The 27,955-nt window shown below is 36.9% G+C and overlaps 1 protein-coding gene, 1 long non-coding RNA gene and 1 pseudogene across 3 annotated transcripts; 1 reads left to right on the plus strand and 2 right to left on the minus strand.

Annotated features, from left to right (window-relative positions):
* Window positions 1-1,539: 1,539 nt before the first annotated feature.
* Window positions 1,540-2,042, minus strand: LOC308386151. Its single transcript, XR_013969735.1, has 3 exons — window positions 1,910-2,042; window positions 1,665-1,766; window positions 1,540-1,586 (listed from the first exon to the last, which is right to left on the minus strand). It is a non-coding gene; the product is annotated as an uncharacterized lncRNA (long non-coding RNA).
* A 3,484-nt stretch (window positions 2,043-5,526) lies between these two features.
* LOC308385698 (NACHT, LRR and PYD domains-containing protein 12-like) lies at window positions 5,527-19,310 on the plus strand (annotated as a pseudogene). Its single transcript, XR_013974717.1, has 9 exons — window positions 5,527-5,542; window positions 5,725-5,788; window positions 7,838-7,991; window positions 9,302-9,387; window positions 11,911-13,687; window positions 14,261-14,503; window positions 15,794-15,899; window positions 16,497-16,670; window positions 18,651-19,310. The product of XR_013974717.1 is annotated as an NACHT, LRR and PYD domains-containing protein 12-like (transcript).
* A 4,190-nt stretch (window positions 19,311-23,500) lies between these two features.
* Window positions 23,501-27,908, minus strand: LOC308385696 (V-set domain-containing T-cell activation inhibitor 1-like). The gene is made up of 3 exons (XM_080864806.1): window positions 27,564-27,908; window positions 27,038-27,304; window positions 23,501-26,871 (listed from the first exon to the last, which is right to left on the minus strand). Exons 1-3 carry the CDS (start codon window positions 27,856-27,858, stop codon window positions 26,768-26,770), a joined length of 666 nt encoding a protein of 221 aa, XP_080720932.1. The 5' UTR covers window positions 27,859-27,908; the 3' UTR covers window positions 23,501-26,767.
* Between the last annotated feature and the right edge of the window lie 47 nt (window positions 27,909-27,955).

Below are 27,955 nucleotides of genomic sequence, written 5' to 3' on the forward strand. Positions count from 1 at the left end.
CAGCTCCATTAACACTTGTACTTGACCTGAATTCTGTCAGGTCAAGTACACATGTAAGATGAAACACCATAAAACCAACTACACTGGGGTTAAATGGCACCTCTATGAGCCGCATGGTCAACGATGTCACAGAAGTGTCATCACTGACCATATAGTGTATATGCTGGGACTGGAGAGGACCAGCACACCGGTGTGAAAACAGCTGTGTGTAAAGACAGCGACTTAATAAAGTTTTAATCCAAATATTAGTGTCACATGGAGAGCAAAGACCCTTGTTATTGCTTGATTACAGAAGGAGAAACAGGACATCAACACAGAGCCCAGATCACTGGAGATGCTCCATCAGTCCTCCTGTCAGTCACCTGCTTCACTCTTCACTCATTCATGTTGCTTTGAGAGAAAAATTTGGTCCAGCCATTTAATCGTTGTGTATTGTAGGGTCTACCTTACAAAAAAAAAAAAAAAAAAAAAAAAGCACCTTGAGGCGACTATTGTTTCTTGGCACTGTAAAAATAAAATTGAATCTTGATCTTCAAGGCTTATCCGTATCAGTAGGCCTCAGCTGATGTGGTGTTTATAGAGCTTGTGTTTAGGATCACTATGGACCAAATGTTGGACATAGCTGAAAAGTTAAGCACATATAGAATTTCCTTTGGTAATGACTGAGGTGATGTAGATGGTTACAAAATCTTTGGTACCCGTAGTAGTCTGTCATAATTTTGTAGTCCCATAGAAATCTTTCCAGCATGCAGATAGCAATGCTCTTATCTTAGAAACCCAAACACAGATGTAAATAGATAAATAAACTAAATACAAAAATATTTTAAAAAGTCAAAAACCTGATTGTCCATCACATTTTTATTATGACAAAACCTGCAGCTAGTAGTTAAAATCATGCAGTTTGTAGGTGAAAGTGTAAAATATCTCAGTCATAGTGGTAACTGGGATGAGGTCACTTCCAGTTCCATCAATCAAATGTGAAGCCGAATAGCTTCCTTTCACATTATTTTACTGCATAAAACATTCATGTGCCTGGCTGACAGTTGGCTTCCCACTGCAGAAGATCATTTTTTTCCTTCATCTTGCTGTGGTTTACTCTTACATATCAAACCTTTCTTAAAATTCAGTTATTAAGTTATGCAATCTTTAGTTGGATGAATCACAGGGAAGTTTAGTCTATTAACAGCTCACAGGAGACTTTGCTTTTTTAAATCCATGAAGTTCAACTTCTCTGTTAACTGAAATTGAGGTAAAAGCATTACAACAATTAGAATTCATCTTTATTGTTTGAATTTCCATTTGTCAGACTGAAGGAGTTTTTGAACTCTTATTCTGGAACTTTTTACTGAAATTATTTTGGCTAAGCTGAATTCATCAAAGTAAGATCTCAAGTAGGGAATTCTTATTTGACTAAACTGGCTTTAGGGAATATTTAGATTCATGTGTGAGAAAACTGGTCCTAACTCCATGATAAAAATGTTCTCCAATATGATAACTAATAGCACGGTGTGCATTTTTATTCACAATATTTACTTACATGTTGGGTTCACCACTCTCTGACGCTGTCATGCTGTTTTCTTGCTGACCTGAGACATGTTTTGGATCCATAAGATTGATACAAATATACAAATTATTTCAGTAGTACAGGCAGAATATACTTTTACCTCTTTTCCTTTTGCAGTACAGCACCAGGCAGACTGACGATAGGATGCATACGAGTACTACCACCCCTGCAGTAATTGCTATAATAGTCATGTGTGTATTTCCTGAAACAGTAAAAGAATCTGATTTTTAAATTTCTCCTGGATGCCTTAATATGTTTATTTTGTTTGTATGTCAAAGAGATTTTAAAAGTTTTGAATGATTCTTGCTTTTGTGGATTAGAAGGATGCAACATAAATTCCTTTACCTTGACTTATTCGAATAATGGTGTAATTAATCAGCATCTCCTCAACATTACTAATCTCACATGTGTATATTCCCTCCTTCTCTGAAGATAAGCCCAGTAATGTGAGGCTTCCCAACTCTGATACAGCCTTCACATGCTGCTTCCACTCCTTTGAGACTGTGTAGTTGGAACCAGACCCAGTCTTTTCCAAAATTGCACGATTAAGGAATCTCCAAATGAGGCTTGTTGGAGAAGTGTTAAAGCTGGGGCAGGGGATTGTGGTTTCAGTGAAGCTGCCAGTAACTGAAGCTGAAACAAGAAGGTTGAGCATATGCCAGGTATAGATGAACAGCCTACACATGAAGTGCTTCTGTGTAAATCTAATGCATGTGTTTCAGTATTCAACAATAAGCAGCTTTCAACCTCATTTCCTAGCTCATATGTGAGGTCATACTCACGTAGCTGCCTCAGACTGGCTCTCCTCCTGTTCCTCTGAGTGCTCACAGTGCAGCTGTAGACTCGATCACTTTCATTGAATGAAGCTATCAAAGAACCGTTGATGTTGTAGAGCTGCTGCTTGGTCTGCTCGACTGTTGTTGTATTCTTGAAGGTCACCTTGGATGGAGGTCTGGTTGACCAGGTGAGCTCAGGTTTAGGGTAGATGCCCTCTGAGCTGCAGGTGATCCTGTTTCCTGCATGCTGAATGCTGACTTTGACTGGGGCTGAAAAATACAGAGTAAACCTGTGGCTTTTCAACATAACACTACAACTGCTACATATATTAGAGGTTGGTATAAATCTTTTGAAATATCGAGCACTTAAAAGAAAAGGAAAATCCCCCAAAACCTCAGATTTTTCATACTGTGCACTTTAAGGTTGATAAATGAATCCTTTTCTGTATTAATGGTGCTGATGTAGCAGCTGTATCTGCCCTCGTCCTGAACCTGCACCCCTGTCAGTTGGAGTGAGGCGTTTCCTTTGGAGAGCTGGTCCTGGAACAGCGACGTCCTGCTTCTGAATTGTTGGTCCTGGGTTCTGAGCTGGTCTTTGTTGCCATAGTACAAGTATACAAGAGGATGTCCCTCTGACAAGTGCATCCAGTGGATGTATACTCCTCTAGTGTTTCCCTGGAAAGTGCACGGTAAGATGCACGTTGTCATGAAAACACAGGAAACTTCAGTATCTGAAACATCAGATAAAGACTGTTAATGACTGATGAAGTTTTGCACATAAAATATTTTGCAGTAACATGAAGGGAAATATTAAAGTGAGCCATTTCTCAGTCTGACTCAGCTGGTGCTAGTGAATGCTTCACTCACCTCCTCTGGAAATGGTCAGAATCCACAGAAACATGACAATCACCAGACACATGGTACTGCCAATCATGGTAATCCTGATCCTGTAACATGTCATTTCACATGGAGCACTGGACTGCAGAGAGATTTGTTTGTATTTTAGAAATGTAGCTTTCCCTAAGGGGAACAGGCTTTTATGATTAATGTTACCAAAAGTATCCAATTTACCTGCACAACTTCATGATGGAACCTGCTGAAACAGACATGAGACAAAAGGAAGTCCAAAGGCAGGTAACAGCCCTGTGAACACCTGCACCTGGTATCAATTCAGCCATGTGGGCTTAATTAGAGAGAAGATGGAAACAGGGCAACATGAGGGAGAGAGAGAGAGAGAGAGGTAGAGGTAGAACTTGGAGCATGAGAATAAATTCTAACCAGTGCACACAGTTAATCCACATAATCCACACACATAATCCAAATTTAATATTCACTGTGTTGTGGTGATTACAGCTGGTTAGAGTTACTTTTTAAGTACCTTCATGGCTAGTATCAGTTTAGCTGTACAAATGTACAGCTAAACTGATACTAAAATGAAGGACAGTAGGTAAACTCAGATTTTAAAAAACAAATAAACTGCAAATCCAGTGTTGACTGTTTTTGTCACAATCAATCTAACAAAGAAAAACTCACAACTCTAGGTCCAAGGGACCATGCCAACTCAGTTCTGACCTCCTGATTAGATCTCTCACTCTTTAAGGACAACGTGGTACATTTCAACAAACCCCAGTGGAGCTGGCCTGTGGTCCACACTCTTGACAAACAAGAAAGTCTGAGAAAAATGTTCTCAGTTTTCTCAGTTTCTGATATTTAATTAAAATTGACCAATTATTGAAACCTCCATAAAAACTGGCTAACCAGTTCATATATGGTACTGGCTTTATACTTTGCTAGCTTCAAAATGTTACAACAACAAAGGTTATTTTAAATACACTCTTAACACTGTTTAAGGGGCGATCGTGGCTCAAGAGTTGGGAGTTCACCTTGTAATCGGAAGGTTGCCGGTTCGAGCCCCAGCTTGGACAGTCTCGGTCATTGTGTCCTTGGGCAAGACACTTCACCCGTTGCCTACTGGTGGTGGTCAGAGGGCCCGGTGGCGCCAGTGTCCGGCAGCCTCGCCTCTGTCAGTGCGCCCCAGGGTGGCTGTGGCTACAATGTAGCTTGCCATCACCAGTGTGTGAATGGGTGGATGACTGGATATGTAAAGCGCTTTGGGGTCCTTAGGGACTAGTAAAGCGCTATATAAATACAGGCCATTTAAGATGAATTAATTTTCTGCAACCCGCAACTGCAACCCCCCCTGGCTGCTGAGTGAGCCCTCATCTTGGACTCTCCTCAGCTCTTTCTGGGACAGTGGTGCGGCTGCCCCTCTGTGGGTCTTCCTTGGTCTCTTGTGTTCTGGGGGCCTCTGGATGTCTGGAGTCTTGATCTCCTTCATACCTGCTTCATGCCCTGGAGGACGGGGCTGTGGCCCCCCCACACCCTCTAGCAGATCATTACATGAAGGAACCTTGCATCCATGCTCACAGGTGTACACACGGGTGCTCACACACACAAACTACACCCTTTTTGGCTCCTACCTCAAAGCACACTGTGTTCTGTTGATCTTATGTGCTGCACAATAATGTTTAAAATTTAGTATTTACTGTTATATTCCCATAGATCATCGTGATGTTGTTTATTATGGTCCTCTTTTTTTCTTCTTCTGGTTGTTTTCTCTTTTTTCTTTCTCAACAGGTGATCCAGGTGATTAAAAGATGTATTTTTGTCTGCTTATTTAGTTGGTTTTTGTTTTTTTGCCCTTTATCCCCGTCCCTCTTTCCCACTGTTTTTCTTTCCCTCTTTCTTTCTCCCCTTTCTTTCCCCCAGTCAAGTCTGTCCCGTATTTAGCAAGTGAAAATAAAAAAAAAAAACAATAAAAGGTTAATCAAATGGACCATTACGGCAAGGCTGGGATGGTCCATTTGATAAAGTAAATCCGTTGGGCATCTTTCTTCGCCTTTAGACAATAATTCTGATGGCAAAAGAACCAAATGGGCAGGCAAAAAAAAAAAAAAGCTGAATTCATTTTTTAAATAAATTAATGAAGGATATGATAGAAAAATAGTGACTGTAAAATGCATTTTATATATTATTAAGTAGATTCTGAAAAAAGTATAAGTCTCTTGCTAAAGGGAGTGCCTGAGGAAATATTTGTTTTTGTGTTGTTGGACGTCAGAAGAGGATACAGGCGTAGTTTAATGTTCACTCACAGCAAACACACCCCCACAGAGAGAGAAAGAGAAAGGATAAACTGACGCAGGTAAGCAACCACAGTAGGATCCTGACTATTGTTACTATTATTAATAGTAGTATAGGAGTACTGCTACTACTACTAGTAATTAGTGGTACTAGTATTGATTTTTCTCCCAAATGTGTTTTTAATTTTGCTTGTTGGACTATCTACCCACTCAGTAAAGGTGCACTTTCACTTTATGTTGTCAGCACATCTCATCAGCCTTCATTTGGGTCCACAGCCAGTAATTCATGACAACTCTACTAAAATACAGTAAGTATTTGTACTTCTTTACTTCCCATTATTATGACAACATTTGCTAACATCCCGTCTCTAAATAAGACCTAAATTACAATAATTAAAAAACATAAAAAGTGAACTGCACTAATGTTCAGACTATGTTTAAATGCTTTGCAGTCAGTTTAGCTCTTTGTGGGCTCTTAAAAATAAGATTCAATAAAAGTGCGTACAGAGACAGAGAGAGAGAGAGAGAGAGAGAGAGAGAGAGAGAGAGGCCGTCTGATCTGTTGTAAATGGGAAGGGAAAACTGGCAGATATGGGCCCCTATGGCCCATATCTGCATGGCTGAGCTCTGCTAAATAACGCTCACTGTATGGACTAATAACATCCAAAGCGGGTGCACAAACTGAGCGAGTGTGTGTTATCTGCTTTATGCTCTGTGCTGTGTGGAAATGGTTCAACAGGTATAAACTATATACACAGTGTGCTGACTGTAAGACAAATTGTTGATTCTTTTCCACACATAGGAAGAACATTTAGGATTGTGGTCGAACTGGTTTTCTCCACTAGATCATTAAAACAATAATCATGCTTGACAAGTGACACAGACCATGCAAATGTTCTTTAACAGTAAGATTTTAATTTCAGGCCTGTTGATATGTTTGGACCTACAAACAAAAGACTGTTAAACAAACAGCTCCTTAGAACTACTGTCACGGCCACTTTTATCCTTCAACATACTGTGAACTCGCACGAGCTTTCTAGTAATTTCTTTAAATTATTGCCTGGAATAGTTTTCAACTTCCAAGCTCTTCTTTTCAGTTTGTCTTCCCTTTTCTCCCTTGTCCATCAAAGTGATCTCACTCTGCTTCAGTAATGTTGAGGTCTGGGCTCTGGAAAGGTCAGTCCATGGCATCATGAAGCCTGCAGTGGCTGGTCCGTGACCCTAGATCAGACTCAATTTGAAAAAAGAGTGAAAACAAAAGATCTGATCCTGTCTGACTGTTTGTGTTGGGACCTTGTGGTGACAGGGATTTGCTACAGCATCACTTTCAGATACTCTTCATCTTCTGTAGTTTCCTTTTTTTGTCCTCCATTTGTGCAGTTTCCACGTTTCTTTTCAAGGGTACACTGGACACTATGTTAAGATATGCAAAATTCAGGTTTAAGATTTAGGTTCAGTTAATAAAATTGGAATAATTTAAGTTTTTGTGATAGTGTGGCAGGCTGCCAGTAACAAAGTCCCCCAGATACACTTTAAAAAAGTGGTTCTTTGCTAAGTCTGGTTTATCCTTCTGCTTTTTAACCAATTCAAATTAAATGTCTTAACCTTGTTTTTCAATTAGCAAAAAACTGTCATGCGATGTGAAATTGGACAAAGAAGTTGATGAGAGTGAAAAAATGATTTTTAGGACACTCAGACTAAACATTGCTGGCATAATGTTCGCTTAACCAGCTGTTATTTTTCAGCTGGGTTGTTGTCCGGGTTGTAGTATTTGCAACACCATAAACATACATGTTTATGCACATTTTTGTGTATTAGAGCCCCGACTTCACTTCAGAAGATAAAGATTGAGGTGAGGAGGAAGAGGATGACAATTTGTTGGTCAGTATATCAGTATACTGTCAGTCGTCTCTTTTTTGTCCCATGTTTTCTTGTCTTTGGTAAAGGGAGCCCGTTCTCAGATGATACAACATCGGTATGATTCATATCTTGAGTCTGAAGGTTTTCCTCTATGGTCTGAACACCTACAGGTTTCTTCTTCTCTGACTTTGGCATAGTACCTGCATGGCCGGTCTCTAGGTACATTCATAAAATGTGATTGAAGTAATGATACTGCCCATCTCAGCCAATGTATTCAACACGGCAGGTTAACATAGCAGCATCCACAAACTAGTGCCTGCTCCTGAAAACTGTCTTCAGATTTACCAGATGAATTAAGTTTCTCTCTATTCCCTGTGTATCATGACGATCTGGTTTTAGTTTACATGACAATTCTGAAATTGGCTCAGTGGAGAAATCTGACCGTAACTTAATAACCTCTGCTAATGTGAACTCACTGTTTCTGGTTTACCTCTCAGACTCACTTTCAGAAGTTCACAAGATGAACATTTGTGTTGAGGAAGAAAAGAGTGGAGCAGAGTCTGCAGGATCCAGCTGTCCTTCTATGAGAAGTGACAGCTCCAAAGTTGATCCTTTAAACTTCAGGGATGAACCTGGACCCTCAGACACAACGTAAGACTCAGTTTCTACTAAGATTTTCTCATCCTCCCTCAGTGTGTAACCACGAGTCCATTTAAATTTGACCTTTATGTGAACAGTACACCCTATTAGTCCAGTTCTTACTGAGGTCATTTTTATTTTCAAATTAAAACGGTTTTAGCACAAGATTATAATATATTTTATGTTAAATGTAAATGTTTATGTCAGCAACATCACTACATAAACAAGTGTGAGTAAAATAAATGATCCTCACATACAAAATACTGAGTGAAAGACAAAGGAAGCATTAAGAGGACTAATGCTGCTAGTATACAACGAAGCAACTCCCCACAACTTTGTTTCCAAACATATAAAATATTCACAGTCAGCTCAATCAAATGAAATTCAGCTGTTAGTTGAAGTATATCGTCTTCCCTACTGCTCTTTACGCTAGTGAAAGACGATGCAAACTCTGTGTTTGTGTGTGTACGTGCGAGCACGTGATTACCTGTGTATTTATGTGAGTGCACGTGAGTGAGTGTGCGTGTGGGTATGTGAGTGTAACAGTTAAAACACTGTGTGTGTGTGTGTGTATGTGTGTGTCTGTGTGTCTGTGTATGTGACTTCCTGCCGGTCATAAAAGTAATCTCCCCTCATGGAAGCTAAACCAAATTCCTCTACAAAAAAAGTTAACAGATTACAAGCACTGAGATCCCCACTCTGCATCCACTGGGCCATTGGCCTCTTGTTGTCTTACTTTTACAGATAAGCATGTGGAGAGTCTCCTGCAAACCTACTTCTAAGTTATGACAATTATGAGCTTTTATTAAAGGCACAAGCATCAGCTATCCCCAACTGTAGCTTCCTGTCTCCTTTTATGACAGCAGACCCCCAGTGTCCATAAATTCCTTTCCCTCTACACAATTACACACTCTCAGGTCTACAACTAAGCCAAACTAAAACACACAGACAAATCCTTCCCTATTCCTCTGATCTGCTGGACCCTCTCATCTAAGAAAATTTAACACATTCTATTATAATAATTATTTTCTTGCACTCACAATCACTACACCTGGCTGAGGTTGTAGTTGTTGAAAACTGGACACAGATCAGTGTTAAGTAAGACAGGCTGACAGGGAAAGCACTTTATTACTGTTGATGAAATCAAAAGCAAACATCACATTGATGATTCAAGCTCTAGTTTTCTTCATCTTAAAAAGTATTTCCCTTTTCTCGTTCCTCTTTTGGCCATCACACCGTCTGCACAGTGTTGTCAAATTTTGATCCATTTTTTAAACTGATAAACAACAATTGACTTTAACAATTAAAAAATGTGTTCACAGAGAGAGGAAGGCGATCTCAGAGGATCCAGTGTCTACCAGCCATGGACCAGAAAAATCCAGGACTGAAGCACAACTGCAGATATCCAGTAAGAGCAGCTGTCTATAAAGTAGGATTAAGCATCCGCTTATTCATGGACTCATTTCTGAGAAAAACTGTTACAGTCAGAGTTATGTAATACATCCTCGGTACTTAATATGGCATAGGGGAGGGGCCGAGGGAAGTGAACTGAGTTTTCCAGGTGGAACTGTCGATCTTTAATAAGTGTTATTGTGTAATAAAGACACACAGGCTTTTATTGGCAAGTTGATTGAAAATAATTAAAAACAAACTGGAGCTGCAGAAAAAGAGTTAAACCAGTATTCTACTACCAAATATTATAATAATATATCATAATAAAAAGGTAATATTGGCTGATTTTTTAACATGTTTAGATAGTATTACTATATTATAAGGCGTGAATTAATCCTACATTGCTCAGGGATTAGATATTTAAAATAAACAGGACACCAGAATAAAATGTCATCCAACTCCCACTTTCCCAGTTTGTGGTTTGCACAACACCAGGATCCTGCCCCACCCCCGTCACTGACTGACTTCTAACAATCCAAGGAGTGAAAGCACGTGCAGTGAATAGCACCAAGCTGCCCACTTACATACTGAAAAATTAAAAGTTTTGACAGAGTGTGATGTTCTTTGACCATCAGTTTTACAGATACAGACTGCCCTAATAAAAAAAAATGCAGGATTACAATTTGTGTAACAGTTTGGCACACACTGGAATACTTGTGTCTATCTTTAGAAAGAAAGCACTACAAAATTCATTGATGGTGGATAGCTGTATTCTGAGTACGGCACATCTCTAATCCCCTCTCCTAAACTGAAGTGCTTAATTTTTGGATGAATTAGCCACATTATATAAGGATTATCTGAAAGTATAACTAACCATAACCACCAGTTCTCTCTTCATATGTACAATAATAAATCTGAGTTTTACTGAGTTTTTCTCAACAGAGAGGTTCTATTCTGCTTTCTCTGTCAGCTGTCATATGACTTGATGAAAGTGCTTAGATAAGGACTTCATTTCCCATAAACATTTGCAATATTTTTTATCAGCGACATTTCAGTCCACATTGCATAACAGTTGTTGGTGGTAATGCACAATTTCATTGTTTGGCAACTGCCAACAAAGTAACAAGAATAAGACACTTTGCAGGCCAAACATTACAGTTAATAGAAAAGATGATCTGATAAAGGTTCACAGTGAGCTCAGACATGTGAAATAATAAAATGGAGACAAAAGAACATTGTGTATCAGAGACAAACATCATAAATCATCCTAAACAAGAGCCACAGACTTTGACCAACAGCCCACAGTAGGTTTTTCTGTAATTACGCTTCCCTAATTTTCACACGAATTGCTCAGCAGATTCACTTGCTGAACAAAAACAGAAAAAACAAACAAAACAAAAACAAAACAAAAATAAAGACAAAACACACTTCTGCCAAGAAAAGCTGAGCATGTTCTAGAAAGCAGGTTTAGTAAAACTTTAAGTTTGTTCCTGCTTGAAGAAGGAAGCTCTGGTTTTCTGTTCCACATTTCCTCATTCAGACAGTCAATATTAAAGCTTACATCAAAACACAAATTTGAACGAGTTTATGTCTTTACAAACACATACGAACAGTAGAATCCCAGTTAGATTTTAAATATGTTTTATATTTAACAAAACCACTTTTTATATCAACCTGCCATCAATGTAAAGGCAGAGACAAGATCTATAGACTGCATCTCTGTAATTTTGTGACCAACAAGGCAAAAGTTAGATTTATAATTGCTGCATTCAATCATTTACTATACATTACAATTGTGATCCCAGTTTGAATACAACTATGGCATCAGAGCTCCGGTGACGATAGCTTTTTTCATTATCCATGAAATTCATAGTGAGCATGCTCTGAACATTTTGTTGTCATTTAACATGTTAAAACATGAAACATATACATTACTGGGATTAATTTAGCAGGCCAACATTAGAATAATAACAAATAGAATAACTTAATAATTTCTCTGACAAAACAGCTGATCAGAGTTGGTTCATTGACCTCAGAGTTTATTGTTGGACTCGTTTAGTTAAACATGCTTTTGGGAACAGGTCACTGCACAGCTGACATCAAGCTGCAGCCAGAGTAGTAATCATAATAATCAGCAGTAATTATCATCATTAGCTATAACACACAGACTATTTCAAAATTTGTCATATGGTGTAAAAACTTTGCTAATTACTACTGATGAAAATCAGACTGTTTCTGCTCCTTCACAATAAAGGTTTTCACACATGGAAGCTTTTACTGTCAAATGGAAATGCTGTGTTGTTGTAAGCTGACTAGCAGACGTTGTTATTTCTTATTAAATTGTTCTCCACATAAACACAGGAACACATCTCGAGGGTCTGAGAGAAAAAAAAACTTATCTAATGTGTTCTTAAAAATGTCTAAAAAAAATCAAAAAATCTCAAAAAATCTTATTGCAAACCATTTAAATAATGTTATGGTTAGATGTAATAAAAGTATAACTGTTTTCTTTTTTGTTATATTTGCTCTTTTTTAACAGCAGATGTTGGTCTGCAGGAGATTTTAAATGAACATAAAATACATCTAAAGAGACAATATGAACGTGTGACTGAAGGATTTGGTGAATCAACAAGTGGAACCCTCCTCAACAGGATCTACACTGAGCTTTACATCACAGACAAACAGAGTGAAGAGGTTCATACTCAACATGAAGTGAGGCAGCTGGAGACAACTTCACAAACAGATACCGTCCATGCCCCAACAATCAAGTGTCACAAACTCTTTGAAGTTTTACCTCACCTGAAGAGACCCATCAGAGTGGTTCTGATGAATGGAATTGCTGGCATTGGAAAAACCTTCTCAGTGCAGAAATTTATTGTAGACTGGTCAGAGGGCTTGGAAAACCAAGACATCAACATAGTGATTCTGCTTTCATTCAGGGAGTTGAATCTCGTTAAAGATGAGCGGTACAGTCTTCTGGAGCTGCTCCATGTTTTCTATCCAACATTACAGAAAGTCACCACAGAGAAACTGACTCTTTGTAAACTTTTGTTCATCTTTGATGGCCTGGATGAAAGTCGACTTTCACTGGAGTTCACTAACCGGAAGATTGTTTCTGACATTACTCAGACATCATCAGTCAATGAGTTAGTAACAAACCTCATAGAAGGGAATCTGCTTCCCTCGGCTCTCATCTGGATAACTACCCGACCTGCAGCAGCCAATCAGATACCTCCTAAATGTGTTGACAGGGTAACAGAAGTGCAAGGCTACACTGATGCTCAGAAGGAGGAGTACTTCAGGATGAGGTTTAGTGAGAAAGAGCTGTCCAGAGTTATCTCCCACATTAAGAAATCCAAAAACCTCAATGTCATGTGTAAAATCCCAGTCTTCTGCTGGATCACTGCCACAATCCTTGAGTACATATTGAATACAGACCAAAGAAGAGAGCTACCAAAGACCCTGACTGACATGTACTCGTACTTCCTACTGGTTCAGACAAAAAGAAATAAACACAAGTGCCAAAAAGAACATGAAACGAGTCCACAGGAGCTGACGGATGCTGACAGGGAAGTTCTTCTGAAGCTGGGGAAGCTGGCGTTTGAAAATCTGAAAAAAAGAAACATCATATTCTACCAAGAAGACCTGGAAAAGTGTGGTCTGGATGTCACAGAGGCCTCAGTTAATTCAGGGGTTTTTACTGAAATCTTTAAAAGACAGTGTGGGATTTTCCAAAAACCAGTCTACTCCTTTGTTCATCTGAGCATTCAGGAGTTTCTGGCTGCTGTTTACACGTTTCACTGTTACACCAACAGGAAAACAGAGGTACTAAAAGAAGTCCTGGGGGAAGAATATAACGAGACATCTCTGGACATTTTTCTGAGCAAAGTCATGGAAAAGTCCCTCCAATGTAAAAATGGCACTCTGAACTTGTTTGTTCGCTTCCTGCATGGCCTCACACTAGAGTCCAACCAAAGACTCTTAGTAGGTCTACTGAGTCAGACAGAGAACAACCCAGAAGTTATCCAGAAAATCATCAACAACCTAAAAGAGATGAGACGTTCTCAAATTTCTCCTGACAGAAGCATCAATATCTTTCATTGTCTGATTGAGATGAATGACAGCTCAGTGTTTCAGGAGATCCAAGAATTCGTGAAATCAGAGACAAAACTCTGTGAGATCCACTGCTCAGCTCTGGCCTACATGCTGCAGATGTCGGAGGAGGTTCTGGATGAGTTGGACCTGCAGAAGTTCAACACATCAGATGAAGGACGACACAGACTGATCCCAGCTGTGAGCAACTGCAGAAAGGCTCTGTGAGTCCTGTTGTGATCATTAACACAATTAATCAGATTAGATCAGTAGTTCCCAGGGTGGCTGTGGCTACAATGTAGCTTGCCATCACCAGTGTGTGAATGTGTGTGTGTGAATGGGTGGATGACTGGATGTGTAAAGCGCTATACAAATACAGGCCATTTACCATTTACAGGTGAATCTTTCCATTAAACTGACTTTATTCAAAATCTTCTGGAGCCAAATTAAAAACAGGAAACAGTCCAAATGTTTCTCTTCTTTAGTTTATAATCTAAAACATTGTTATAGAAAAGGTGAATGAGGCAGGTTCTATAAAACACTTTGAGTAGAAAAACTTTTACTCAAGTAGATTAGCAAGGTCCTATATAAGAATGAATCCATTTACCATTGACGAGGATCAGATTTCACTGACAAAATGTGGACATGATCATGGTTTAAATGTAACACAATTTTGTTTTCATCTGTATATTACATATGAAATCCCTTTGTTTTGTCTTCCTATTCACTAAGTCTGTGTTTACAATGCAAAATTCCTGCTTTTATAATAACATATTTGATGTTTTCTCTTGTCACAGACTAAAAGCTTGTCATCTCTCAGAGACTCACTGTGAAGTTGTGGCCTCAGCTCTCAAATCCGACAACTCCAATCTGGTGGAGTTGGACATGACTGGAAACAAGTTGCAGGATTCAGGACTAAATATTTTGTCTGCTGGACTGTCTAGTCCAGACTGTCGACTAGAGACTCTGAGGTGAGTTTGCTGACTGGAGCTGTTGTTGTTTAATCAAAGATCTAAGTTTTACACTCTTGGTTAATAAAGGTTCACAATTTGTATGAACAAAAATATATAGAAGTGTTATTGATTTCAGAAATGTTTGCTTTTCCAAATGGCTGAACGATAATTTTTACTTTTGGCTCCAAACAGACGTGACAGACTTGAGCAAAGTTAAGTTAAAAGCTGACAGAAGTCAGGTTATGGTAGAGAGATATTTTTACAGTTGTTCAGCCTCCACAGGTCAAACTCAGTCAGTCAGAGAAGATGAGGTGATTGGTGATGAGGCGTTAGGGTCTGTGTGGGGTGTCAGTCACTCTGATAAATAGCAGATAAAAACAGGCTACAGAGATTTTGACAACCCACACAGCTGCTTTGGTGATGTATGTGTTAAAGAAAACAGCAGCCTGACACAGTCCGGAACATAACAGCAAAGCAGGATTCTGAATGTATGTGAGGATTTTTTAAAAACAGCTGGAGAAGAGAGAGGCTTCTTAAAAAGACTATAAGAAGAGGGAAGCTGAGAGTTTTTTTTTTAAAGTTTCTGTTCCTCTAAAAATGATCCTGTTTTAACTCATTTTGAGTATTACAGCACCAAATATCGCTTATGTTGTTGTAAAGCAACATAACAACACAAGAAGTCATAAAAAAACAGAATATCTGCATTGACAGCAGACTGAAAGCTGCCTTTACCAGCCCAATATAACCTCACTAACCAGGCAGACAGACTACCATGGTTTGTGAAGTAGTGCCTGCCTAGAGTCTAAGAGTATAGTTCTAAATCATCTGTTCTGTAGATAGAGAATATTTTCAGCACTAAATCTTTAAAGAAAAACTACTGACCAGTTTGAGTGTAAAGAACATTTTATAAAGAGTTGTCAGTCACATTCTTCAGCAGACCATTTCAGGCTCTCATGAACTCAGACGTTGAGCTCAGGTAATGTCACTTCAGTTCACTTCAGGTTTAGAGCTTCAGTCTAGTGTAGAGATTAGGACTGAAACCGTAATAGTGTTCATGTAAAAAATACTAATGAAAAAAGATCAACTGACCACTCTTTCTATTTTAAGAATAAAGGAAACACATTCAGATAACTCTGTCATGTTGGTACTTTGACTTCTGCTCAGCAGACAGATAAAGTCACGTGGTCAGATCCAGCTGTTTCAATATTTATTTAGTGTCCACCATTCTTTAACAGTTTTGTACTTTGAAGACTGATATAATAATGCTTTTAGAATGATGTAATAATGATTTTAGAATCCATGATAAAACTTCTGGGCGTTAATCTTGAAGAGAACCTCACTGATGACTGATATCTGCATTTTTCATTCTTTATTCAGGTTGGAATAAATATCTAAACCTGAGCTACAACAACTTGGAGAATTCAGGAGTGAGGCATCTTTGTGGTTTTCTGAAGAATCCCCACTGTCTATTGGAGACTCTGAGGTTAGACACCAAATTTTAACTGTGCTTAGATCCTAATCCCGGATAGTATAGTATTTATAGTCTAAGTATAGTATAGTGTCGATTAACAAACATCTTGGGAACATAGTTTGTACCAGGAATTTTGGCACATTTACAAACTGACACTGCTGAACAGTGACAGTAAACTAGATGAAGCAAAGATGACGAGTTATTTGTGTCAGAAAGCACAAAGAGCCACTGCAGAGCTAAAATTGTACTTTACACCTTCACTGGGGTTTGTAGTGCTTTCATTTCAGTGTTGGAGTTTGTGATCAGTGCCTAATTTAATACATTGCTACATATTTAGTTATTTTAATGAAGGTATTTGCCACACACAGTTACAGTGATCTAAGAATGTTTTCACCAGTGAGGAATGACTGACCAGCAGTTTCAGAGGTAGACCTGCATGACATCTAGAAAAAGCAAAGCAAAAAACCCCCAGGAGAGCTAGTGCCAACTGCTCACCAGGACTATCCTAGCTCAGTGCTGACCTTCTTCAGCTCCTGACATATTATGACACTGGATGCTTTCAAGCACAGACTCTTAGTAATAAACACTTTTTAAAAATTCCTTATGCAGATTGCAGCGCTGCAGTTTGTCAGAGATCAGCTGTGATCATCTGCTTCCAGCCCTTCAGTGCAACCCCTCCCATTTGAAACATCTGGACCTGAGCACGAACAACCTTCAGGATTCAGGAGTGGAGCAGCTGTGTGTTTATCTGAAGACTTCAGATTGCAGACTGGAGACTCTCAGGTCAGACACCATGTTTTAGTTGTACTTACATATATATGATGTGAAAGCTGGCATTAACCTACACATACATACTGACATTAACCTAATTAACACTTTAACTGTGGCAGAACAATGGTTCACATTTCAAACATTAAAACTGTGTTACTCATCTTAAGACAAACAGCCCTCATCTGGGCTCCACCCTGATTAATGAAAGAAATCTCCGTCCGTGGATCGGGTTTCCTTCGAGACATGGGCAGCGATAAGCAGAGTTCATCCTTTAACATAAACAAAATTAAAATATTCTCATGCATGATCAATGGTTAATCACGGTACCAGCTGGAGTACCGGGAGCAGTTTGGAAAAACAAGAAGACGCGGAGACTGTTCTAGGTGTCATTCCAAACTGACTCAAAGGTTTATTCTCTGTGCAACAGTTTTATAGGCAGACAAGTTTCAGTTCAGACCCTGCCCACTGGGTGGGGTGGCGTCCTGACAGTTAAATTCCTTTGTTCAGCAAGGGCAATAAAAAAAACACTCACAAAAACAATAAATCTTTACCGAGATCTCCTACATCCTGAGTTCTGACACAAAAACCAGATGGTCTTCACATAAACATTTTCTGCAAGGTAAAGAGTGATTTGTTGGTGTTTTTCCTCCAACCTTAGTATACACCATAAATCTTGAGTTAACAAGGCAAGAGAAAATAACAGTTAGCATAAAGAGCTTTGTTAAGTTACAGAATATTCAGTCTAATATTATCATACAGGTCCATTAAACACTAGACATTTAGAATCCTTTAGTGATATAAGTTTGCACATGGTAGAATACTGCATGTAGTTATTTGCATCTAGGAAATGTTTAACCATATATACCCAGAGGCACATAATCAATTGTGTGTGTTCTTTAGCAGGCTGCAAGCTTGAGGTACACTGAGGAATGCACTATCCCAGTTTAAGTGCCTTGTTTACATATAGATGAACTGTTGGATTTTCCAGGCCAGCAGGCCAAAGGAAATGCCCGTGGGGTTACAAGAAGAGGAGATGAAGTTTTAAAACAAAGGACATTGCAGAAACAGGGTCCTTTGTATAATATCACTATAAAACAATATCCTGTAAATGCTAACCGTAGTGCTAAAATTCACAACAATTAACATTATTGCTATCAACTCTTGGTATACAACACATTGATTAATCATTTACAGTTAACTCGTTTTCATGGTACAAAGGTCATGACACACAGGAATCTGTGGAACAGAAACAGTTTGTGGCAGGAATCATTGCACAATTACAAATTGTACTGCTGAATGGCATGCTGGGTAATGCTAGCTATACAGGTCTGTCAATAGTGGCCAAAGAGTCCGTTGCTGCAAAAGGTTTTTCAATCAGACTTGTTTTTCTCTCATTTCTGGTCATGCTGCTGCTTGTGTGTTGAAAGACAAAGACAAAGTTTAGGTGGGGTTCAGGGAGATTTGAGTTTAAAAAAAGTATTATTAATTGATTTAAATAACAAGGGATAATATACAATATTACTATAAATGTTGCCATTTGATGCATTATATCAGAGTTTATTGGCAGGTTACATCAAAAAAATAACACATAAAAAAATTGCCAGCTTTTAAAATGTGTCTGGTATAAAAGTGTCCTCAAATATATACATTTCTTTCAAACTAAATCTTTAAAACTGAAGCAATGTAAATACTTTTTTCACAATTTTGATCTAAAAATTAGGATTTTTGTCAGAATTTCATACCCCCACTCTCCAAGACCCTATTTTTTTCTTTTTTCTTCAGTGAACAAACAGCATGTCATCAGTCAGATTATTGAGAGCTCTTTTTTTCACTTGTACCTTTTGTCTGAACCTCCATCCTGTTGGCTCAAACTGTTTGGATTTTACATTTTTTAAACTTGAACATTTCAAATCTTCTGAACAAATTATCAAACCTTAAATGATTTTACCACAGATTTTGCCTCATAAACTTACATCTTCTATCTTCATTCAGGTTATGGGGCTGCAAGTTGTCAGAGACCAGCTGTGATTATCTGTTCAAAGCTCTTCAGTCCAACACCCATTTGAGAGAGCTGGACCTGACCTTGAACAACCTGCAGGAATCACATGTGAAACAGCTGTCTGAGCTTGTGGACAGCCCACATCACACACTGGAGGTTCTCAAGTGAGTAGAGGCTTGGACTCAGTCCAGGCTGCTTTCCCAGTATAACACAGTGTGAAATCAGTGATCCAGTGTTTCTTGTACATCTGCAGTCTTCTTAACTCAGTGAGGCTGTAAGAAGAGAACAGTGGCAGGCTTCAATATTCGACAGAAAGACAACAGACATCCAATCAAATGACACAGAAGTTTGTGATCATGTGTTTGAGTTGATGTGACGATAACTAATGTTCACATCTACAGAGAATAAATGGATTTGTAAGGGTGTCAGCTGGAAACAAGCTTTATTTCCTGTAGACATGAACACAGAAACATCAAATCACACAGGTGTATTAAATATTTTACAGAATATTTTATTTATTTTTAGAGGAAGAAATTGTCAAGAAACAAAACATTCTACAAAGAAAACAACCAACTCGCCTATCATGGAAATCCAAAATGATGCAGGAAAATTAGTTAAGAACACACGCACAGAGATATGTTGGAAGCAGGAAGCAGGCAGGATTTGTCAGTCTTGACAGGTCCCAGTTTATAGCCAGACCCATTTAATCTCGAACCAGTGGTCAGCCTTCACCTGTAAATTACATTAAACTGCTTACTAAATGAACACCACTGCTCCAGGTGTGGAGAAGTAAATGCAGTACACAAAATTATGACCTGGGTCATAACCTCCAGGAATCAAGATTGCATATGTCTTACTGTCAGTGCTTTCATTGACATTTGTTCAGTAGTAGCCTCCATGTATATTAGTAAGCTGATATTTTAGCAACAGGTAAGAAGTTCAACAATACACAGCAACCTTTGGTCTTAGTGAAACAAGAGAAAATCCATTCATTGGCAGGAGGCACATTGCTTCATCAGCTGACTGTATACTGTTAGTCAGTTCTTCAGCACCAAAGGTTTTCATGCACAATAACAAAGCCTCAGCTCCTGCCTGTGAATCTTTTTCATCATTCCAAATCAATGTTTTGATTCAAATTCTGGTCTGTTCATTCTAATTCCGTTGTTTTCATTCAAATTCTATTCATTTCATTCTAATTCCGTTCTTTTCATTGAAATGCTGTTGTTTTCATTCAAATGCTGTTGTTTTCATTCTAATTCTACTCTTTTTTATTAAAATTCTATTGTTTATTTTAGAATTCTGTTGCTTTCATTCAAACTCTGTTCTATACGTTCTAATTCCGTTGTTTTCATTCAAATTCCGTTGTCTGTTTTCAAATTCCGTTGTTTTCGTTCAAATTCTGTTGTTTTCATGCAAATTCTTTTGTTTTTGATCAAATTCTGTTCTTTTCATTCAAATTCTGTCGTTTTAAATCAAATTCCATTATTTTCATTCAAATTCCATTATTTGTTCTAAAATTCTGTTGTTTTCATTCAAATTCCGTCGTTTTCATTTTAATTCAGTTGTTTTCTTTCTAATTCTGTTGTTTTCATACAAATTCTTTGGTTTTGATCAAATTCTGTTGTTTTCATTCAAATTCTGTTTTTTTCATTCAAATTCCATTGTTTTCATTCAAATTCTATTCTTGTCATTCTATTTCCATTGTTTTGATTCAAATTCTGGTCTGTTCATTCTAATTCCGTTCATTTCATTGAAATTTCATTGTTTTCATTCAAATGCTGTTGCTTTCATGCAAATTCTTTTGTTTTTGATCAAATTCTGTTCTTTTCATTCAAATTCCATCGTTTTCATTCAAATCCCATTGTTTTCATTCAAATTCCATTGTTTGTTCTCAAATTCCGTCATTTTCATTCAAATTCCGTCGTTTTCATTCAAATTCCGTCGTTTTCATTTTAATTCCATTGTTTTCATTCTAATTCTGTTGTTTGTTTTAAACTTCCATTGTTTTCATTCAAATTCCGTTGTTTTTGATCAAATTCCATTGTTTGTTCTCAAATTCTGTCGTTTTCATTCAAATTCCATTTTTTGTTCTCAAATTCTGTTGTTTTCATTCAAATTCCGTCGTTTTCATTTTAATTCCGTTGTTTTCTTTCTAATTCTGTTGTTTGTTTTAAACTTCCATTGTTTTCATTCAAATTCCATTGTTTTTGATCAAGTTCTGTTGTTTTCATTCAAATTCTGTTGTTTTCATTCATATTCCATTGTTTTCATTCAAATTCCATTGTTTGTTCTCAAACTCTGTTGTTTTAATTCAAATTCCGTCATTTTCATTTTAATTCAGTTGTTTTCATTCAAATTCTGTTCTTTGCATTCTAATTCCATTGTTTTGATTCAAATTCTGGTCTGTTCATTCTAATTCCATTGTTTTGATTCAAATTCTGGTCTGTTCATTCTAATTCCATTGTTTTGATTCAAATTCTATTCATTTCATTCTAATTCTGTTATTTTCATTGAAATTCTATTCATTTCTTTCTAATTCCATTCTTTTCATTGAAATTCCGTTGTTTTCATTCAAATTCTGTTCTTTTCATTCTAATTCTAGTGTTTTGATTCAAATTCTGGTCTGTTCATTCTAATTCCGTTGTTTTCTTTCAAATTCTATTCATTTCATTCTAATTCCGTTCTTTTCATTGAAATTTCGTTTTTTTCATTCAAATGCTGTTGTTTTCATGCAAATTCTTTTGTTTTTGATCAAATTCTTTTCTTTTCATTGAAATTCCATCGTTTTCATTCAAATTCCATTATTTTCATTCAAATTCCATTGTTTCTTCTCAAATTCTGTTGTTTTCATTCAAATTCCGTCGTTTTCATTTTAATTCAGTTGTTTTCTTTCTAATTCTGTTGTTTTCATACAAATTCTTTGGTTTTGATCAAATTCTGTTGTTTTCATTCAAATTCTGTTGTTTTCATTCAAATTCCATTGTTTTCATTCAAATTCTATTCTTGTCATTCTAATTCCATTGTTTTCATTCAAATTCTGGTCTGTTCATTCTAATTCTGTTCATTTCATTGAAATTCCATTGTTTTCATTCAAATGCTGTTGCTTTCATGCAAATTCTTTTGTTTTTGATCAAATTCTGTTCTTTTCATTCAAATTCCATCGTTTTCATTCAGATCCCATTGTTTTCATTCAAATTCCATTGTTTGTTCTCAAATTCTGTTGTTTTAATTCAAATTCCGTCGTTTTCATTCAAATTCCGTCGTTTTCATTTTAATTCCATTGTTTTCATTCTAATTCTGTTGTTTGTTTTAAACTTCCATTGTTTTCATTCAAATTCCGTTGTTTTTGATCAAATTCCATTGTTTGTTCTCAAATTCTGTCGTTTTCATTCAAATTCCATTTTTTGTTCTCAAATTCTGTTGTTTTCATTCAAATTCCGTCGTTTTCATTTTAATTCCGTTGTTTTCTTTCTAATTCTGTTGTTTGTTTTAAACTTCCATTGTTTTCATTCAAATTCCATTGTTTTTGATCAAGTTCTGTTGTTTTCATTCAAATTCTGTTGTTTTCATTCATATTCCATTGTTTTCATTCAAATTCAATTGTTTGTTCTCAAACTCTGTCGTTTTCATTCAAATTCCGTCGTTTTCATTCAAATTCCATTTTTTGTTCTCAAATTCTGTTGTTTTCATTTTAATTCCGTCGTTTTCATTTTAATACCGTTGTTTTCTTTCTAATTCTGTTGTTTGTTTTAAACTTCCATTGTTTTCATTCAAATTCCATTGTTTTTGATCAAGTTCTGTTGTTTTCATTCAAATTCTGTTGTTTTCATTCATATTCCATTGTTTTCATTCAAATTCAATTGTTTGTTCTCAAACTCTGTTGTTTTAATTCAAATTCCGTCATTTTCATTTTAATTCCGTTGTTTTCATTCAAATTCTGTTCTTTGCATTCTAATTCCATTGTTTTGATTCAAATTCTGGTCTGTTCATTCTAATTCCATTGTTTTGATTCAAATTCTATTCATTTCATTCTAATTCCATTCTTTTCATTGAAATTCCGTTGTTTTCATTCAAATTCTGTTCTTTTCTTTCTAATTCCATTGTTTTGATCCACATTCTGGTCTGTTCATTCTAATTCCGTTGTTTTCATTCAAATTCTATTTATTTCATTATAATTCCGTTCTTTTCATTGAAATTTCGTTTTTTTCATTCAAATGCTGTTGTTTTCATGCAAATTCTTTTGTTTTTGATCAAATTCTGTTCTTTTCATTGAAATTCCATCGTTTTCATTCAAATCCCATTGTTTTCATTCTAATTCTGTTGTTTGTTTTAGTAAAGTGTTTGTGCAGCAAGGAAGAATTCAGGCCTCTCAGCGGTTAAGCTCCACTGTAGACTTGTCTGAACAAGTCAGTGCTGCCCTTAATAATATTAATAACACCCAAAAATTTGATTCTGTTCATCTTCATGTAGCGTTTTTAGTGGGAGAAACATTTCATCACTTGTTCATGTGACTTCTTCAGTCTCAGCTGACTGCAGGTTTCCCCAACCTTATAAACAGGACATTTGCACAATCACTGAAACTAGCACCACTGAACAATGGGCTACGAGGTCAGTTCCTTAATCATTAATGTAAATTCTCTCTCACTGAAAACACCACGTTCAGATGAACAGAATCAACCTTTTGGGATGTACGTACCTGGATGATTGAGCATGCACCAAGAAAGATCAATAATAGTTAATACTGGATGTGCTTTAACACTGAAAAATGATGAAGACAGTCTCTGCAAACACTCATTTATCTACTCTGCCCTTTCTTGTCTTTGCAGACGGAAGGACCCATAAACACAGTTGTTTGTCTTTGTTGTGTGTGTAGTGTGTGTGTGGTGTGTGTGCGTGTCCTGATGGTCCAGAGAGGTTGAAACACCAGCAGCTTGTGTGTAGTGATGCTGTGACAGGGCCAGGCTACAGGGAGGTGGAGTGGACAGCAGAGCTTCATCCAGCAGTGACAGAAATCAGACGTGCAGATGGCTGACAGTGCTGTAAAAATGCTCTGAGAGCTCCTCTGTTAGACACCATGTAGAATCTATCGTCATCCCTTTGTGTTCTTTCATCACAGTGTCTTTTTGCAGACACTAGGTTCAGTTTTATTTTCTTTGAAAAGTTACCTAAATACATTTTAATATCTTTTGTACAATTGATGTAATTTTAAGTTATTTATCATGGTTTTGAAATCTATCGTGTGACAATGACTTCAAGTATCCTTCTTGAAACAGTAATTTTTTTTTTCATCGACATAATCTGTATAGTGCAACTGATCAGGTAAAAAATGTTCAATAATTGAAAAAAGATAGATTTGTTTTATACTTTCTAACATAATAACTGGGATCATGTGATATAAACACTATTGTAGAGAATTGCAAACTGTCCAGAGTTTGGTGTACTATATATCTTCAGTAATTTAGATAATGAAAGTATCCAGTGGTTCAGCAGATGAAGTGCAGGAGGTAGAGGTTTTTTCATGGATGCTAAATCCATCAGTTGTGTTGTTACTGTTAGAGATGTTACACAGTCATGTGACTTCCCTGGGTGAAGACAATTGGCAGCAGTCTGAAGTTTGAAATTCCTCAGCTGATGAATAAGGCTACGTTCACACTGCAGGTCTCAATTCCAATTTTTTGATCAAATCTGATTTTTTTTTGTCTGATTGTTCACACTTCAAATACAATGTGACAGCAAACGCGCTCTAGTGTGAACAGTTCACGGCCCTCAAACCGGCCCACGTGTGCAAAAGAAGATGTCACACACAACACGCTCTGTTTGCAGAAGTAAAAATGGCGGCTACAGAGCCAGTAGGTTGTTCAGCAGTCTATCAATTTCTGCACAGTCTCAACCGACAGAATTTTGATAAATTAATTACAGAAAGGACACTGAGAAAAAAGAGAGCCCATGCTTTAACAATGGCCTTGTTTGCAGCAGTGGCTGCTACCTCCATGCACAGGTATATATTGACACGGAGTCGGAACCAGGAGTGGTGGGACTGGTTTGTCTTCAGATATGTATCTGATTCAGTACCACATATGAAAGTGACCCAGGTCGGATTTGGAAATATCAGATTTGTGCTGTTCAAACTGTCAGACCATGATCGGATATGGGTCGCATAGGGTCAAAAAGTTGGATTTGATGCGCTTTTGCCTGCAGTGTGAGCATAGCCTTAGTTATCTGTCAATAATGAACCTTAATGTTTTATATGGATAATAAGGATCAATAAATGTGTGGATTTGACTCAAAGGAATGACTCTGACTCATGGAACGACTTCCTTCCTGCTTTTCTGTCATGTCGATCAAATTCAGACCTCTAGCTTAATTAGTCACCCACCACCACAGCTTTCCAATTAAAGCTCAACATTCCTGCTTCAGCCAGTCCACAAATTTTAATGAAGTGTTTTTTGTGTTAAACCTGGCAGTGATATAGATTCCAACAGCATCATACTCCTGTTGCATATGGGATCACCCACATCTGTACTGGGTCACGAGGTGGGGTTAAGGCAGACAAGCCTGCAAATAATTTATAAACTTTTTAAAACAGTTAAAAATGCTTTAATTTATTAGAAGGAGGATATTTCTACGATCTCTCCAGGTTTCAGATTTCACTACACCACAATATAGTGAAAAAGTTTAATACTATACACCACAAAAATATCTTAAGACCATTTATGACCAACATCTTAAAAAAACATTTATGCATGATGATAATGCATGATTTTATTGTAGTAAGATATGAATGGAATAAGCTGCACACAATAAAAAAAAAAGTGACATCACTTGAAACATCATATGCACAGAGTGAAACAGGTGATACAGTTTAAATGTATGTGAATTAGCTAAAATTATTAAAGTTTAAATTATTAAAAGTTTGATAATCCCAACTGTAACCAAAAGAAGATTAGCAGAAGGAACAGAATGAGAACACATGGCAGCAAATGTTACTGTTTTCATTCATTATGAATGAGAGGCTATTAAAACACAATCACCTGAGTATATAAGAACAGACTTCTACTTCATTATTTCTCGTTATATTTACGTACCAAGAGAATTTAAATTTTACATTTATTTTTACTTTGTGTGCTGAATTTAAAAAAACAACAACATAATTTGGATTTTATTGTGTTTTGTGTCCAAGTTAGGTTTGCTTCTCCTACAGAGTAAAAATACTTTTGCTTTCACAAAATATTCAAAAAATCAATAAATAAATCCATACATGCTTACATGCACATGCAAATAAATACATAAATAAATAAATGGGATATTTAAACCACAGAAAAACTCAACGATTCATGAAAGAAAAAGTTGCTTCCACTGTAAAACATCTGACCACACTGCCACCTGCTGGACTGAAGATAAAATACACCTAATGAAACAGGATTAAAGTAGGTAAGAAAAAGAAAACTCGAAAAATAAAACAGCAACAACACATGGCTAGAAAAAAAAGGTTACATAATTTTACAAAACATGATGTACACTTCATTTTCAATCTTTAAAAAATTTCAGTAAAATCTGATCGTGATCTGTTCTGTGTCATACCTCAAAGAACATAAAATATAGATTACTGTAAAAATATTGCACATGACTACCAAATGAATACTGTTAACAGATCAGCTTTTATTTTCTATTTTGCTGTTGTTGTTTCTATTTTAGTCTTTGTTGCATGAATTAATTCAAGCCCGCTATAACCACGGTTTGAAGTCTTCATTTGACTAAAGCTGGTGGGTGTTTAGAGTTCGTCTGTTTGGAGGATTTATTCCCATCTCTCTGTTAAACAGAGAAAAGAAAAAAACCCTCAAAAAACAGATATACACATAATTTATGTTTCATTTCATGCATTCATAATCTGAATTGAATCATTAAAAAAAATTGAGACAGGAGTTAGGTTAATAGAAAACTGGCTGACAAAAGTACTATCCATTTAATTGGGTTTAAACATTTTCATGAACAAAACTTAATTCCATTTTGCTTTAATAGCTCTTTGATCTTCCCATATTTTTCCTTGTTTATCTGAATAAAATATCAATACAAGCAACATACAATTAAAAAGTGAAAGAAGAACATAACTTTAACTTCTTTTCCATTTGCAGTACAGTGCCAGACCAGCTGCTGCCACGACCAAAAAAGCTGCAAAGACTCCTCCTCTGAAGCCTCTAACAGGGACAACATTCCCTAAATTGAAAGATTATTTTTCATTTAAACTGTCGGATGTATATTTATGATAAACATTTTATAAATAACTGACACATTTTTGCGTGTTGATGAATGAGTAATTGTAAAGTAAAGTAAATAACTAGCACTCTGCACACCTATTTGATTTGCTGGTTTCCAGACTCACCTTGTTCACTTAAAGTTGCGTTCCTCCAGTTTCTACGAGTGCTGATGTTACAGCTAAAAACAGAATCTTTATCACTGTCTGAAAGTATCAGAGAACTGCTGATGTTGTAAAGCTGCTGTTCTGTCTGCTGGACTGTGGTTTCATACTGGAGCGACACATTGGATGGAGGGCTGGTGGACCAGATTAACTGGGGTTCAGGGAAGATTCCCTCTGAGCTGCAGTTCATCGTGTTTCCTACTTGCTGAAGATTGACTTCTTGTACTGGAGCTGCAAAAGTGTATTCAAATTTCTCATGTTACAATCAGCTTTATTTCTTGCCTGCTATATATAGACATAATGAATTGCAACTTACAGTTACAATATTGACTCAGAGCTGCAGGCTTTAAGTGTAAGTTCAACGAATTTTCACTAAATATGAAGAGAAACTCATCAATTAAAAAAGTATAACCTGAATGCTCACGATTTTGTCTTATATTCTTCTGTATTTTTATTTCATGTGCTATTATATTCATATTTTACTCCATACCATTTACTTCAAGGTTTATAAACGATTCCTTGTTTCCTGTGATGGTGCTGGTATAGCATTTGTATCTGCCTTCATCCTGAACATCTGCCCACATCAGCAGGAGTGAAGCATTTCCTCTGGAGATTTGGTTGTTGAATAGTGAAGTCCTGCCTCTGAAATGCTTGTCCTGAAGTGCGGGCTGGTCTTGGTTGTGGTAGAATGAGTGGACATGAATGTTTCCTGCAGTTTCCTGCAGCCAGTGGATGACTATGTCAGTGTCACTTTGGAAAGTGCACGGTAAGATGCATTTTTCCATAAATACACAGGATACTTCAGTATCTGAAACATCAGATAATTAAAAACATAAAAGCTCAGTTTAGGAAAAGCAGCTCTGCAACCCACATTAGCTCCTG

The sequence above is a fragment of the Rhamphochromis sp. 'chilingali' genome (genome assembly GCF_963969265.1).
Source record: "Rhamphochromis sp. 'chilingali' genome assembly, chromosome: 18".
NCBI classification, from domain to species: Eukaryota; Metazoa; Chordata; class Actinopteri; order Cichliformes; family Cichlidae; genus Rhamphochromis; species Rhamphochromis sp. 'chilingali'.

Coding starts and splice junctions, on each gene's coding strand:
- LOC308385696 (XM_080864806.1), bottom strand. CDS start 27,858: ATGGAAAAATGCATCTTACCGTGCACTTTCCAAAGTGACACTGACATA. Junction 27,305..27,563: donor TATAAACCTTGAAGTAAATG/GTATGGAGTAAA, acceptor ACACTTTTGCAG/CTCCAGTACAAGAAGTCAAT. Junction 26,872..27,037: donor CGCAACTTTAAGTGAACAAG/GTGAGTCTGGAA, acceptor CTTTCAATTTAG/GGAATGTTGTCCCTGTTAGA.